This window comes from Saimiri boliviensis, chromosome 4 (assembly GCF_048565385.1).
Source record: "Saimiri boliviensis isolate mSaiBol1 chromosome 4, mSaiBol1.pri, whole genome shotgun sequence".
In the NCBI taxonomy this organism is placed as follows: domain Eukaryota; kingdom Metazoa; phylum Chordata; class Mammalia; order Primates; family Cebidae; genus Saimiri; species Saimiri boliviensis.
The window spans coordinates 100,131,243-100,146,690 of NC_133452.1; the positions used below are offsets into that span (position 1 = coordinate 100,131,243).

Here is a 15,448-nt window from a genome sequence, read left to right on the forward strand (position 1 = left end):
CTGGCAGGTGGGAGGTGAAATGAGGGAGGAAGCAGGAAAGGACACTGTTGGGCCTGGGGTCTTTCCCCAGTTGGGGAATGAATGAAAGTCCCCCACAGGAGACCAAAGCTCCCCTCCCACCCCAACCCCTTTCTGCCTTCAGCGCAGTCTATAATCTACCCCCTGAAAGTTCAGTTTATACTTGATATTTCAGTTCCATGACCTTAAATTTCAGAAGTGTGAAAGAAGGAACACAAAACATCCATGTATATAAAGAATTGACAGTGTTTAGCACTTCCTAGATGCCAGGGGCCTTATACACATGATCTCATTTAATCCTACAGCAAACCTGTGTGGTCTGTCCTGTTATCCTCTCTGTTTTACAGGTAGGGAAAGAGGGGTTGAGCAACTTGTTCAAGGTCACACAGCTGGAAAGTGCTGAATCTGAATCTTTTGAGAGGCAAGAGAAGAGGGGGGATGAGAAGGGAGAGCCCAGGAAAGTGAGAAAGAGAGACTGGAGCAGCGACTGCGGTGTGGGGTTGGGGAGAGAATGAGTCAAGGGGAGTTTTAGGAAGTCTCACTGCGTGTGTGAGGCTTTTTGAGTTAGATGCTAGCTTGCTTGTTTGTGTGTAGTGCCTGTTATATTCAGGTTACATTTTGGAGTTAATTCAGATTTTGGACCTAAGATTCCACATTCAGCCACCAGAACTGAGCCAAACGTGCCCTCCAGGATGTTGGGCTTAGGATGCAAGGGCTCGGGAGTTTGGAGGTGAGCTATGGTTGTACTTAGAACACCCCCTTGTAAGTCACAGCAAAATGATGTGAACCATATCTTGGTAGAATATGCTGTCCTGTACTAAATGTGTCAAACAGATAACCAGATTTCCATCATGTTACATGAGCTCTCCCCATTCAGAGAAAACCTGTGAAATGACCACAGAAGGAGAGGTGGCAGGCTGGACACTCAGCCTCCAAGGATACCCAATGTCTAAGAATTTAGAACAGGAAAGGGAGAATACAAAGCCCAGAAAGAAACCCAAGCCTGTACAGCCAACTAAGTTTCAACAAGGGCACCAAGAAGACACCATGGGGAAAGGCTAGTCTTTTCAATAAATGGTGCTGGGAAAATTGAATATTCACATGCTAAAGAGTGGAATTGGACCCTTATCTTATAGCACACACAAAAAGAAACTCAAAATGGATTAAAGACCTAAATGTAAGACCTGAAACCATAAAACTCTGAGAAGAAAATGCAGGAGAACTATGACACGACATTGGCCTTGACAATGATTTTTTGGATAAGACACCAGAAGCACAGGCAACAAAAGCAAAAATAAACAAATGGGACTACATACTTCTGGGCCAAGCATGGTGGCTCATGCCTGTAATCCCAGCACTGAGCTCAGGAGTTCAAGACCAGCCTGGCCACCATGGTGAAATGCTTTCTCTACTAAAAATGTAAAAATGAGCTGGGCATGGTGGTACATGCCCATAGTTCCAGGTACTTGGGGAGCTGAGGTAGGAGAACCACTTGAACCCGGAAGGCGGAGGTTGCAGTGAGCCAAGATTTCTCCACTGTACTCCAGCCTGGGCAACAAAGCAAGACCCTGTGTTAAAAAAAAAAAAAAAAATTAAGCCGGGCGCGGTGGCTCAAGCCTGTAATCCCAGCACTTTGGGAGGCCGAGGCGGGTGGATCACGAGGTCAAGAGATCGAGACCATCCCGGTCAACATAGTGAAACCCCGTCTCAACTAAAAATACAAAAAATTAGCTGGGCATGGTGGCACGTGCCTGTAATCCCAGCCACTCAGGAGGCTGAGGCAGGAGAATTGCCTGAACCCAGGAGGCGGAGGTTGCGGTGAGCCGAGATCGAGCCATTGCACTCCAGCCTGGGTAACAAGAGCAAAACTCCGTCTCAAACAAAACAAAACAAAAACAAAAACAAAACAAAAAAAAAAATTAAGTTGAGGAAATTTTATGATTTTATTTTGTTTTGTTTGAGACAGGGTCTCACTCTCAGCTCACTGCAGCCTCATCCTTCTGTGCTCAGGTGATTTTCCCATCTCAGCCTCTAGAGTAACTGGGACCACAGGTGTGTGCTACCACGCCTAACTAATTTTTAAGATTTTTGTAGAGATGAAGGGGGGTGGGTCTCACCATGTTGCCCAGGCTGGTCTTGAACTCCTGGCCTCAAGCAATCCTGCTTCGGCCTCCAAAGTGCTGAGATTACAGGCATGAGCCACTGTGCCCAGCTGAAATTTTAGTTTCTTTCCAATATTGAGTATTTTCATCCAGGAACATAAAATGCTTTAAAATAAAGTTGTTAATATTTTTTCATAAACATTTTTAGCCTCACATGGAGAAAACAAAAAAGGAAGGGAGCTGGGGGGAAGATAGTTGCTGATATGATTAAACTGGTTCCAAGTGTTGATGGAGGAAACACTTTTCCTCTGTCCTCTTTTTTTTTTTTTTTTTTTGAGACAGAGTTTTGCTCTTGTTACCCAGGCTGGAGTGCAATGGCGCGATCTTGGCTCATCGCAACCTCCGCCTCCTGGGTTCAGGCAATTCTCCTGCCTCAGCCTCCTGAGTAGCTGGGATTACAGGCACGTGCCACCATGCCCAGCTAATTTTTTGTATTTTTAGTAGAGACGGGGTTTCACTATGTTGACCGGGATGGTCTCGATCTCTTGACCTCGTGATCCACCCGCCTCGGCCTCCCAAAGTGCTGGGATTACAGGCTTGAGCCACCGCGCCCGGCTTCCTCTGTCCTTTTAAGTTGAGTAGTTGAAGGCCTGAGGATTAAACTGATAAAAGAGAAACAACAGATTTTTATTCAGAATGTAGGGGAGTTCACGTAAAAATGTGGCTCTAGAAGGAAGTTAGAATTTGAGGATTATGTACCATGTCAACAGAAGAAGAGGAGGAGGAGAAAGGGCACTCCCAGGAAAGTAATTTTTAGGAAAGATCAAAGGGGCCTTAGGAGAAAAGATGGGAGATTTGATAGTTTTATGACCTGTTTTGTGTTTTGTTTTGAGACGGAGTCTTGCTCTGTCGCCAGGCTGGAGTGCCATGGCATGATCTCGGCTCACGACAACCTCTGCCTCCCGGGTTCAAGCGACTCTCCTGCCTCAGCCTCCCAAGTAGCTGGAATTACGGGGGTGCACCACCACGCCCGGCTAAATTTTGTATTTTTAAGTAGAGACGGGGTTTCACTATGTTGCTCAGCCTGGTCTCAAACCCCTGATCTCGTGATCTGCCCGCCTCAGCCTCCCAAAGTGCTGGGATTATAGGCGTGAACCACCACGCCTGGCTGACCTGACTGCGTAGGTGTGCTGCTGACCTTTCTCCTCTTCAACAATGAGTCCATTTTCCCTGGTTCTGAGAAACTCCTGGGAAGGGGATTTACGACAAGGGAGCTCTTTTGCAGGGCTCTGCATTTAGGCAGACAGAGTTCAGAAAAGAGGCTGTTCTCATCTAGCCTGGGCAGCATGGTGAAACCCTGTGTCTAAAAACAAACATCAACAACAACAGCAACAAAAGAGTAGCCAGGAGGGGGCATGCACCTATAGTCCTAGCCTTAGGAGGCTGAGGCGAGAGGATCACTTGAGCACCAGGAGGTCGAGGCTGCAGTAAGTCATGATCACACCACTGCTTTCCAGCAAGCAAGAAAGAAAAAGGCCCATTCTCAAATGCCTTCTGCTCAAAATAATTTTCATGCCACAGTGGCATTTTCTAGACCCCTTCACAACCCATGGTGATTCCGCTGCCCCTATGGGAAAAGTGGTCATTGGTAGAGGCTGCTGTTGTCAGAATCCAGAGAGATTTGTAGGGAGTAAAGTATAGATGCTCCCTGACTTATGATGGGGCTACATCCTGATAAACACATTGCTTAAGTCGAAAATATCTTAAGTTGAAAGTGCATTTAATGGGCAGGTGTGGTGGCTCACGCCTGTAATCCCAGCACTTTGGAAGGCTGAGGTGACAATCAGCCTGGGCATCATGGTGAAACCCCATCTCCACGAAAAATACAAAAATCATACAGGCATGGCGGCACACACCTGTAGTTCCAGCTACTTAGGGGACTGAGGTGGGAGGATCGCTTGAGCCCAGGAGGTCAAGGCCGTAGTAAGCCATGATCATTCCACTGCATTCCGGCCTTGGTGACAGAGTGAGACCCTGTCTCAAAAAAAAAAAAAAAAAAAAAAAAAGCATTTAATATACCTAACCTACTGAACATCATAGCTTAGCTTAGCCTACCTTAATGTGCTCAGTCAGAATGCCTACATTAGCTGGGCAAAATAACACAAAACCTTTTTTTTTTTTTTTTTTTTCCTGAGATGGAGTTTTTGCTCTTGTTGCCCAGGCTGGAGTACAATGGCTCAATCTTGACTCACAGCAACTTCACCTCCTGGGTTCCAGAGATTCTCCTGCCAGGCGCGGTGGCTCAAGCCTGTAATCCCAGCACTTTGGGAGGCCGAGGTGGGTGGATCACGAGGTTGAGAGATCGAGACCATCCTGGTCAACATGGTGAAACCCCGTCTCTACTAAAAATGCAAAAAATTAGCTGGGCATGGTGGCGCATGCCTGTAATCCCAGCTACTCAGGAGGCTGAGGCAGGAGAATTGCTTGAACCCAGGAGGCGGAGGTTGCGGTGAGCCGAGATCGCACCATTGCACTCCAGTCTGGGTAACAAGAGTGAAACTCCGTCTCAAAAAAAAAAAAAAAAAAAAAAAAAAGAGATTCTCCTGCCTCAGCCTCTTGAGTAGCTGTGATTACAGACATGTGCCACCACACCCAGCTAATTTTGTATTTTTAGTAAAGATGGGGTTTCTACATGTTGGGCAGGCTGGTCTCAAACTCCCAACCTCAGATGATCTGCCTGCCTTGGCCTCCCAAAGTGCTGAGATTACAGGTGTGAGCCATTGCACTCAGCCCAACACAAAGCCTATTTTAGAAGACAGTGTTGAATATCTCATGCAATTTGTTGACGTTTACTGAATGCATATCGTTTTCACACCATCATAAAGTTGAAAAATTGTCAGTCAAACCATTGTGAGTTGGGACTGTCCGGTTCTTTGAGCTGTGTGTAGACTGTGCCTCTGCTGTGCAGGCCAGTGATCCTGAAAAGCAGCAGAAATTGAGAGTCTACAGCAGCACTGGCTGATGGGAATAAAGTGCAAGCTATATCATGTTTGGGGTCTTGGTCACTTGCTCCTGCAGAGCCCAAAAACTAACTCCCTACTCACTTTTGGAGACCAGGGACATTTTCCTTATGCACCCCCCGCCCCACGACAGTCTAAAACATGGTGCCAGCCACAGTATGGTCATTCAGTGGACACCTGAGGAGGACGTGAACGCAGATCTCTGGGACTGAATGTGGCACCAAGCTGCATGACTTAGCCTTGCCTCGGGGCCTGACCCCTCCTGGGTTAAGGCATTGAAGGCTCCTCTTGTTGAGCACACAATTCATATGTGGCAGACACCGTTACCTGGTTTCACAGTAGCCCTTGCCCCCTTCCCTGCCTCCTTCCCTGCCAACTGAAACCCAATATTGTTTGGGTATCAAAGTGCCTGGCCCCAAGAGAGGGATCTTATTCCCTTTGCTTTCCCAGCATCCCTTGCAGCTAGAGGTAGTCAGATAACCCAGTTCTAGGCACTGAGATATGAAGAGAAAGATAAGAGGGTATGGGCTGGGTGTGGTGGCTTATGCCTGTAATCCCATCACTTTGGGGGCCAAAGCAGGTGGATCACCTGTGGTCAGGAGTTCAAGAACAGGCTGGCCAACATGATGAAACCCCATCTCTATTAAAAACACAAAAACTAGCTGGGCGTCGTGCCAGTGCCTGTAATCCCAGCTATGAGGGGAGGCTGTGGCAGGAGAATTGCTTGAACCTGGGAAGTGGAGGTGGCAGCGAACCCAAATTGTGGCACTGCACTCCAGCCTGGGCAACAGGGTGAGAATCTATCTCAAAAAAAAAGAAAAGAAAAGAAAAAGGAATCATAGAAGGGAGCAGTGGAGTTAGATGGTACAGTGCCAACATGTTCTGATTATGTGACATTGGGCAAGTTCCTTAACCTCTCTGAAACTTGGTCTATAAAGTTTGGTTTATCTATAAAGTGGAGATATAAGCCGGGCGCGGTGGCTCAAGCCTGTAATCCCAGCACTTTGGGAGGCCGAGGCGGGTGGATCACGAGGTCGAGAGATCGAGACCATACTGTTCAACATGGTGAAACCCCGTCTCTACTAAAAGTGCAAAAAATTAGCTGGGCATGGTGGCACGTGCCTGTAATCCCAGCTACTCAGGAGAATTGCCTGAGCCCAGGAGGCGGAGGTTGTGGTGAGCCGAGATCGCGCCATTGCACTCCAGCCTGGGTAACAAGAGCGAAACTCCGTCTCAAAAAAAAAAAATAAATAAAAATAAATAAATAAATAAATAAATAAATAAAGTGGAGATATGAAAATCTCCCTCCTTCGATCCTTGTGAGCATTTGCTGGCACAGAGTAATGTGCCCTCCATCACGTCAGGGACACCACCTGGGACGTGGGACACCATCTGTGGAAGCCTGACCTGCAGACCCTGACTCAATGATGGATGAATGAATGCACTCTCAGTTTCAATGGGCTAGGGATGCCCATTGGCTGCTTTCAGATGGCGAAATGCATCCAATCCAACCAGACCCTAAGTCTGTCCACACATTTATTCCTTTAAGACAGGCGTCCCCAGACTTTTTACACAGGGGGCCAGTTCACTGTCCCTCAGACTGTTGGAAGGCCGCCACATACTGTGCTCCTCTCACTGACCACCAATGAAAGAAGTGCCCCTTCCTGAAGTGGCGAGGGACCGGATAAATGGCCTCAGGGGGCCACATGCGGCCCGAGGGCCATAGTTTGCGGAAGCCTGCAAGATTTTACAGGAGGTTCTAAGTTAAAGCACTTGTGGATAATTAACATGGTTAAAAGAGTTGTTTTACGACTGACAAAAGCTTTAGATTCCTGGCCCAGAGTAAATACTATTAAAGGTAATTCCCTTTTGATCTTCCCCAGGGAGAGCCTCCCAGCCCAAAATTAACATGTGTAAACAGAGTGGAGACAAATGGGTGTGGAGTGAGGCCTTTGATCCACTCTCTCTCTCCCTAACTTAACTTAATGGAACAGCTGGTCGCCTTCGGCCTGCCCCAATAAAACCTTTTGGCTTTCCAAAAGGTTTGAGACTTTCAAAAATGTCTTTACTATTTTCCGTAATATTTTGCCAGCCACCCCCAGTGAATCTCAACAGAGTAAGCTCACAGCAATTGTGAGTGGTCTGACCCCTTAACACATGAGTTATGTCAACTAGGTGTCACATTTGAGAATTATGTCCAGAAAAGAGGTGAGAACCTAGAACTGGGGACTGGTAAGCTCTGATGCTGCGTGATGAACATGGGCATTAAAACTTACCCACAAGGTGCTGGGGTGTGTGTGTGTGTGTGTGTGTGTGCCCGCTTGTCTCTTTGAGAATCAGAGGGACAAGGAGGGCATCCCAGGTAGGTGTGACTGCTCCCCAGAAACGGAGAGCTTCCCAGGCTGGCTGGACCTCCTTAATAGCTTTGTCTCCAGTCCTCAGTCTGTTTGGCTGCATCCTCTCTGGCCCCAGATCATCCCTGCTTCTTCCGACCTGCCCGAAGCCTACCCTGGTGTGCCAAAGGCGTGATGCAACTTCAGGGAAGATGCTGACTCAGAATGAAAGAATATGCAGGAGACTGGGAAAGGTTTGCAGGACTCCTTTAATTGTCAAGAACCCAGTCAGAAAACAGAGGCGCTGGTCAAGGAGGTGGCCAGCCCAGGAGAGGCCCTGGAGCAGGGGAAAGATGCCCCTGCACCTGGAGGCCTGCAGCGCGCTGGGCTAGGCGTGGGAGTGGGTGGGCGGTCTCACTGCTTGGAGCGTCCAGTGTCGTGGCAGACGCCAAAGTTGGTGTTGGTGATGGCACCCGTGATGGTCTTGTCTCCCTCACAGGTCAGGCCACGCTCACAGGGACACTTGTGGTAAACCCCGTAGAGCGTCTGCAGAGACACAGCCAGTGGAGTCAAGGCAATGAGGGGATACTTTGGACATCACTTGCCCCCTGCCTGACCTAGAGAACCAGTAGGCCAGCCTGTGCTTTTGGAGAGTGCCTCTCCCACGTGCCTCCCCAGGGGTGCCACAGGCCCTGGAGACCCCAGTTCTGACTTCTGCTCTGGCTCACTTGCTGTTACTAGCTTGATCTCTCTGGGGGAGTCTCTATTTACCCAGCCATGAAATGGGGATAACAAATCCCCAGCCCCACCCATCTCACTGGTCACTTGGGAGGGTTAAGAGAGACGATGGGATGGGAAAGTGCTTCGACACCTGTCGACCTCCCTCTCGCCTCCTCCACATTCAGTGTCCAGGCTGCCCCCCTTTCCCTGACCCCACTCACAAGCATTCAGGGCCCTCCTCCCCATTCTCCCCCACCCACGCCAAGTCGTAGTGTACCCACCTTGGCAGAGCACTCGTTGTTCTCGCTGGCCAGGGGTGCGCAGCGGGCGAGGCCCAAGGCGCTTGAGTGGTGGCAGCATTTGCTCTTGCACTGGGCACTATTCATGCAGAGCTCACCTTCTTCCTGCCAGGGGCAGCCGGTCAGCCCAGGACCCACTCCCTCAGGTCCCTTCTCCACTCAGACCCACACCTGTCACCCCGTATGCTGACTGTGTCTCCCCTGGTGGAGATGTGTGTGAAGGAATCCAACCTTTGAGTTTGGTGGCTTCTGTGCCCCCCACTCACACGAGAAGTGGGAATGCTGTGACAGAGACGCAGCCTTGCACAGGGAGGGGGTCAGGACCCTCAGGTTCTAGTACCGCTGTACTACCAATTCCCTGTGTGACTGGGCAAGTCACTGTCTCCCAAGCCTCAGTGTTCCCATCTGGAATGTGCACACGAGGCCCCTAGACAGGCTCTCCAAGCGTCTCTGGGTCCCACACTCCTTTGAGGAGATTGCGAAAATTGCATCTCTGCAAGACTCCTTCCTCCCCCAACAGATCTGATCTATAATACACCCATGGCCCTGAGTTAAGAGAGTTCAGAACCTTTTAATTGTGTGGATGTTCTGGAAGGGCTTTCCTAGTGGTGACCGAGCATCCCAAACTGTGTCGGACGCACGGAAGCTGGAATGGTTGGTAAAGCATTTTCCCAGGATAGAAGTCCAGGGCTCTGGATTTTTCTAAAGCTCCCTCATAGCCAGGTTGAGCTGCTGCTCTGAAGATGCTCCAGTTGGAGCTGGAGAGGAGCTGATCAGCCTTTCCTGTGGCCCCCAGAAAGAGGCACAGGACAGGACATGGCGGACATGGCAGTAAACTGAGGGATGCGAGATGCCACTGCTCCCAGCCCCTGCCAGTCCAGGTGAAGACATCTCCACCTGGGGACTTGGGAGGCCCCCTTCTGAAGACCCTCTTACCAGGTTTATAATAATCCCCCGGGGGCCGGGAGCCGCATAGGCCACCGAGAGGGCGACGAGCAGGAGGATCAGGATCTTCTCCATGGCGAGTGGGACAGCTGGTGTGGGTGGCAGAAGACAGAGCCAGCTGTGGTGATGGGGCTATAAAAGGGGCCCTGACCTCACGTGACCCGCCTGTATCCCACAGGGCAGACCGTGGGCAGAGGCGCAGCTGTGGCCAATCTGCTGGGGGGTGGGTCCTGATAAGGAAGATGGGCGAGTACCTAGTGGCCTTTTGAGTGTGTGTGTGTGTGTGTGTGTGTGTGTGATAATCATGTTACACCATGGTTAAGGGTGTGGACTGTGGTACACTTTGAGCTGTACAAGTTATTAGTGAGGCAAACTTGCTGACTGTTCCAACTATTATTCTGCCTTTCATCTTTTTTTTTTTTTTTTTTTTTTTGAGACGGAGTTTCGCTCTTGTTACCCAGGCTGGAGTGCAATGGCGCGATCTCGGCTCACCGCAACCTCCGCCTCCTGGGTTCAGGCAATTCTCCTGCCTCAGCCTCCTGAGTAGCTGGGATTACAGGCACGCGCCACCATGCCCAGCTAATTTTTTTTGTATTTTTAGTAGAGACGGGGTTTCACCATGTTGACCAGGTTGGTCTCGATCTCTCGACCTTGTGATCCACCCGCCTCGGCCTCCCAAAGTGCTGGGATTACAGGCTTGAGCCACCGCGCCCGGCCCTGCCTTTCATCTTAACTGTCAACTAAGGATAAAGAGTTGTGAGGGTTGAATTAATACGCATTTATATGTGTTACAGATATATAAACATTATTGTATACAATTATAAGAATACATTTATGCTGTATATTCCCATATGCCACATAAGCAGTGGGTAAGGGCACCTGCCCTTGTGTCCTGAGCTCCTGGGAAGTAACTGGATGAGTCCGAGGCAAGAGAGGCACCTACTGCATGAGTGCCTGCTTACATTCTGTCTTCCTGGGGCCTTTCTGCCTCGCCATAGCCAGGCCTTGCCTTTGGCTCACCCAGGCCCAGGTGTCCAGCTGTGTCAGACTCCGGGGATGGGGGTTCCAGCCTTCCACCCCTCAACCTTCCTTCAGTTTCCGTGGGGGAATCCAGGGCAGGCCCAGGTCCCTGGGGCTGACAGCACTGCACCCCCAGCAGGCCAAGATGTGTGTGCTGTCACTCTGGCACCCTCCCCCTGCCCTCACACCAGGGGGCTGCCTGCAGGAGTGACTCAAGGGCCCTTAGGAGGCCCTTTCTGCATGTCTCTCTCCCCTTTCCTTTCCACCCCACTTATTATCTGCAATTCTAGCATCAGGCTCCCCTTTCATTAAGGTTTCCACTCACGCTGTCCCCTACCCAAGGCCATGTGTGCGCATGAGCAGTCGCTAGTCCTGGCTAAGAATGAAGAGGTCTTGTGATCCTCAGATGGAGCAGGGGCCTCAGGAACCTGGGAAAGGCACAGGTGTCTGAGTTTGTTCAGGCATGGGAACAGAGCAGCTTTTCCTGAAGGACTGGTCACGGCAGCCAGAGGCCCCCGCCCTTCCCCTCTTCATCCCAGGAGGTGGTAGACAAGACAGCTCCACTGAGAGGCACAAATTGGGTTGCCTCAAGTGTCGGGGACCGGTCCGGGATGGCACGTCTGCCGGTGGTGTCTCGACCTGCAAGAGGGTCCCAGAACCTGGAAGACAGCGTGCTCTTGAAGAAATAAAGAGAGATAGAAAGTACGGGGTTCTGGAGGGCTGAGAAGGCCGTGCCTAAATAGCAGCCTTTATTTTTCAAAGGCCAGGAATAAATAAACTTTCTTTGCTCTGGCTTACGTCATTGCAAGAGGAAATGAAAATCTATACCTTACATGGCCTATACAATAGAGAAGTCAGATACACAAACAGTGGTTGTAAAAAGTAATAGAATTTCCTGTGATCACAAAGCTTGTTTACATCCAGACATTATTCCTCATGGCTGCAGGTATTTCTGGTTTGATCCTGTTTTAGGACTCACATGTAAAAAGGTTTTCTGGTTTTGCTTATCAGAATATCTTTTAACCAGATTCTCCTTTGTCTGCTCCTGATTCAACTTATCTTAACTCCCCCATTCAGGAGTCTCTGAGTCTGGGATCAAAGCCATTCATATAGTGGCATTTGCTTTGCAAATATCCCCACAGTTAAACCATTATCTAGGGTACAAGACAGTCATGCAAGTAAAGAAAAGGTTAAAGCTATTAAAAGTTCAAAGCAGAAACTGGTTGCTGGTAGGAAGTCACTGGGTCTAGCAGCACCGCATAGTTTAGGCCCAAATGATATCATGGTTGATATTAGGAACTGATCATTTATCTTTCAGTTCCTTCTTCTTGATAGCTCGACTGCCTCCAGTAGGAAACTGTGTTTGGGATCAAACTCACTGTATAGTGAGACGCACGCCTTTTGGGGGTCTCACATGGGAATGTTTCCCACACTCAAGCACAGCATTTTTTTATGATTTGAGATGGAGTCTTGGTCTGTGTCACCAGCCTGGAGTGCAGTGGCACGATCTCAGCTCACTGGAATCTCCGCCTCTCAAGTTCAAGTGATTCTCTTGCCTCAGCCTCCTGAGCAGCTGGGACTACAAGCGCCACCACGCCCAGCTAATTTTTTTTTATTTTTAGTAGAGATGGGGTTTCACCGTATTGGCCAGGATGGTCTCAATCTCCTGACTTCATGATTTGCCTGCCTCGGCCTCTCAAAGTGCTGGGATTACAGGTGTGAGCCACTGCGACTGACCAAGCACAGCTTATTTAATTTAATTTAATTTTTTGAGACAAGGCCTTACTCTGTCATTTAGGCTGAAGTGCAGGGGTGCCATCTTGGCTCACTGCAGCCTCCACCTCCTGAGCTCAAGCAGCTCAGCCTCCCAGGTCTCAAAGTCCTGGGTTCCAGCAAGCCTTCGAAAGTGTTGAGATTACAAGTGTGAGCCACTGTGCCCAGTCTCAAGCACAGCTTCAATCCAGACCAAGCTGGCTTCAAAACTCAACATTTACTAGCTACATGATCTGAGACACATTATTGAAAGTGAAGCTCCCTGAACCTCACTTTCCTGATTTACCTTAGGGGGATAATGGCTCCTACTTCCTGAGGTCAGGATTAAGACAATGCAAGTGAAATCCCTTCTGAAGTGCCTGGCACAGGGTGGCATGTAATATGACCCCCTTCTTCTCACCTTTACATCCCTGGGGTGTGGAATGTAGAGGAACAGCTGGAGGAACAGCCAAGAGACCCTCAAAACGGGAAAAACCCATTTGGTTCCAGTGATACAAAAATGCAGGCTGGCCAGTAGGGTTGCTTTTAATAATAAAAAACGTGGAGGGCTGGGCTCAGTGGCTCGCTCCTGTAATCCCAGCACTTTGGGAGGCCAAGGCGGGTGGATCACTTGAGGTCAGTATTTCGAGACCAGCCTGGCTGACATGGTGAAACCCTGCATCTACTAAAAAGACAACAATTAGCTGGGTGTGGTGGTACATACCTGTTATCTCAGCTACTCCAGAGGTTGAGACAGGAGAATCACTTGAACCTGGGAAGTGGAAGTTGCAGTGAGCTGAGATTGTACCACTGCACTCCAGCACTCCAGCTTGGGCAACGGAGTGAGACTCCGTCTCCAAAAAAAAAGACAAAATATTAGTCCAGGCATGATGGCTCATGCCTGTAATCCCACCACTTTGGGAGGACAAGGCAGGTGGGTCAAGAGGTCAGGAGATCGAGACCATCCTGGCTTACAAGGTGAAACCCTGTCTCTATTAAAAAAGAAAAGAAAAGAAAAGAAAATACCAACATTGTAATGCTAAGTGAAAAAATGTATACAAAATTGTGCAAACATTATCCAACTGTTTAAAGGAGTATGTTCAAAAGAGGAAAATGCAGAGATTAACAGAAATCATAATCACCAACATTTTTGAACACTTTCTTTTTTTTTTTTTTTTTGAGATGAAGTCTCACTCTATCACCCCAGGCTGGAGTGTAATGGCATGGTTTCAGTTCATTGCAACCTCTGCCTCCCAGATTCAAACAATTCTCCCATCTCAGCCTCCTGAGTAGCTGGTACTACAGGCATGTGCCACAACACTTGGCTAATTTTTATTTTTAATATTTTATTTTTAGTAGAGACAGGGTTTCACTATGTAGGCCAGGCTGGTCTTGAACTCCTGATCCCGTGATCCGCCCACCTCAGCCTCCCAAAGTGCTGGGATTACAGGTGTGAGCCACCACGCCCAGCCTGAGCACTTTCTTTCTTTTTTTTTTGAGACAGGGTCTCTCTGTGTTGCCCAGACTGGAGTGCACTGGTGCGATCTTGGCTTACTGCAGCCTTGACCTCCAGTGATCCTCCTACCTCAGCCTCCCAAGTAGCTGAGACTACAGGCAGGCACCACCATGCCTCGCTAAATTGTGTATTTTTTTTGTAGAGGCAGGGGTCTTGCTATGTTGCCCAGGCTGGTCCAGAATTCCTGAGCTCAAGTGATCCAACTGCCTGGCCTTCCTAGGTGCTGGTATTAGAGACCACGCCTGGCCTTTGAGCACTTTTATATATGCCCTGGGCTAAAGATGTATTTTACCCAGCCCTTATGTGGGTAAATTATCATTTCCTGCATTTAATAGGTGGAGAAACTGAGGCTCAGGAAGGCAGGTTAAGTCCATGGATGGTTACTTAGCCAGTAAGTAGTTCATTCAAGTCTAGGTCCGTTGAAAGCCAAAGTCCATGTTTTTAAGATGGTCTTGTCTTTCCTTAGCTCCTGATGTTGGTGTTAGGATTTTTATTATTTTGTGTACACTTTCCTGAATTTTCCTAGTTCCCTACACTAGCCATGTATTTACCTATAAAATCAGGATAACTGTGTATATATATTTAAAGAGAAAAATATGTAACAACCACATAGAAGCAAGGAGAGAAAGACATTGTATTGAACAAAGCATGTAAGTTCAGGTCTGCGAAGGTTCATAAAGAATGTTGTTTGCAGGCCGGGCGCGGTGGCTCAAGCCTGTAATCCCAGCACTTTGGGAGGCCGAGGCGGGTGGGTCACGAGGTCAAGAGACCGAGACCATCCTGGTCAACATGGTGAAACCCCGTCTCTACTTTTTTTTTTTTTTTTTTTTTTTTTGAGACGGAGTTTCGCTCTTGTTACCCAGGCTGGAGTGCAATGGCGCGATCTCGGCTCACCGCAACCTCTGCCTCCTGGGTTCAGGCAATTCTCCTGCCTCAGCCTCCTGAGTAGCTCGGATTACAGGCACGTGCCACCATGCCCAGTTAATTTTTAGTATTTTTAGTAGAGACGGGGTTTCACCATGTTGACCAGGATGGTCTCGATCTCTCGACCTCGCGATCCACCCGCCTCGGCCTCCCAAAGTGCTGGGATTACAGGCTTGAGCCACCGTGCCCGGCCGTCTCTATTAAAAATACAAAAAAATTAGCTGGGCATGGTGGTGCGTGCCTGTAATCCCAGCTACTCAGGAGGCTGAGGCAGGAGAATTGCCTGAACCCAGGAGGCGGAGGATGCGGTGAGCCGAGATCACGCCATTGCACTCCAGCCTGGGTAACAAGAGCGAAACTCCGTCTCAAAAAAAAAAAAAAAAAAGAATGTTGTTTGCTATACTTTGTAGTTGCTTCTGTTATCACACAATCAGTCTGCATATACAGACATTTTATATATATTTTTATAGACTACATATACACATATATTATACATGTAAATTTTTCACTGTCTTTGAGGGCAGGGCCCTGTCTTTTTTTTCTGTGGTTTTGCTTAGATGTCCTCCAACATAACCTTAACATATAGTTAGGCTTTTAGAAATTGTTGATTGAATGCTAAGGGCGAAAAACCAGTGACCAGAAGACAACCGAAAAGGCTTTGCTGAGCTCTGGGGTGGTGAGGCTGGAGGTTCTGGGAAGGCGACTAGGGAGCCGGGTAGGGACGGGGTGAGATGGGATGTGGACAACGCTTGTGCGGGGGAAAGCGTTTCTGCGGCTGGAATTGAGCAGTAGCAATGTG

At 48.8% G+C, this 15,448-nt stretch overlaps 1 protein-coding gene across 1 annotated transcript; it reads right to left on the minus strand.

Annotated features, from left to right (window-relative positions):
- Positions 1-7,723: 7,723 nt before the first annotated feature.
- CLPS (colipase) lies at positions 7,724-9,551 on the minus strand. The gene is made up of 3 exons (XM_003923191.2): positions 9,429-9,551; positions 8,475-8,597; positions 7,724-8,019 (listed from the first exon to the last, which is right to left on the minus strand). Exons 1-3 carry the CDS (start codon positions 9,510-9,512, stop codon positions 7,888-7,890), a joined length of 339 nt encoding a protein of 112 aa, XP_003923240.1. The 5' UTR covers positions 9,513-9,551; the 3' UTR covers positions 7,724-7,887.
- Between the last annotated feature and the right edge of the window lie 5,897 nt (positions 9,552-15,448).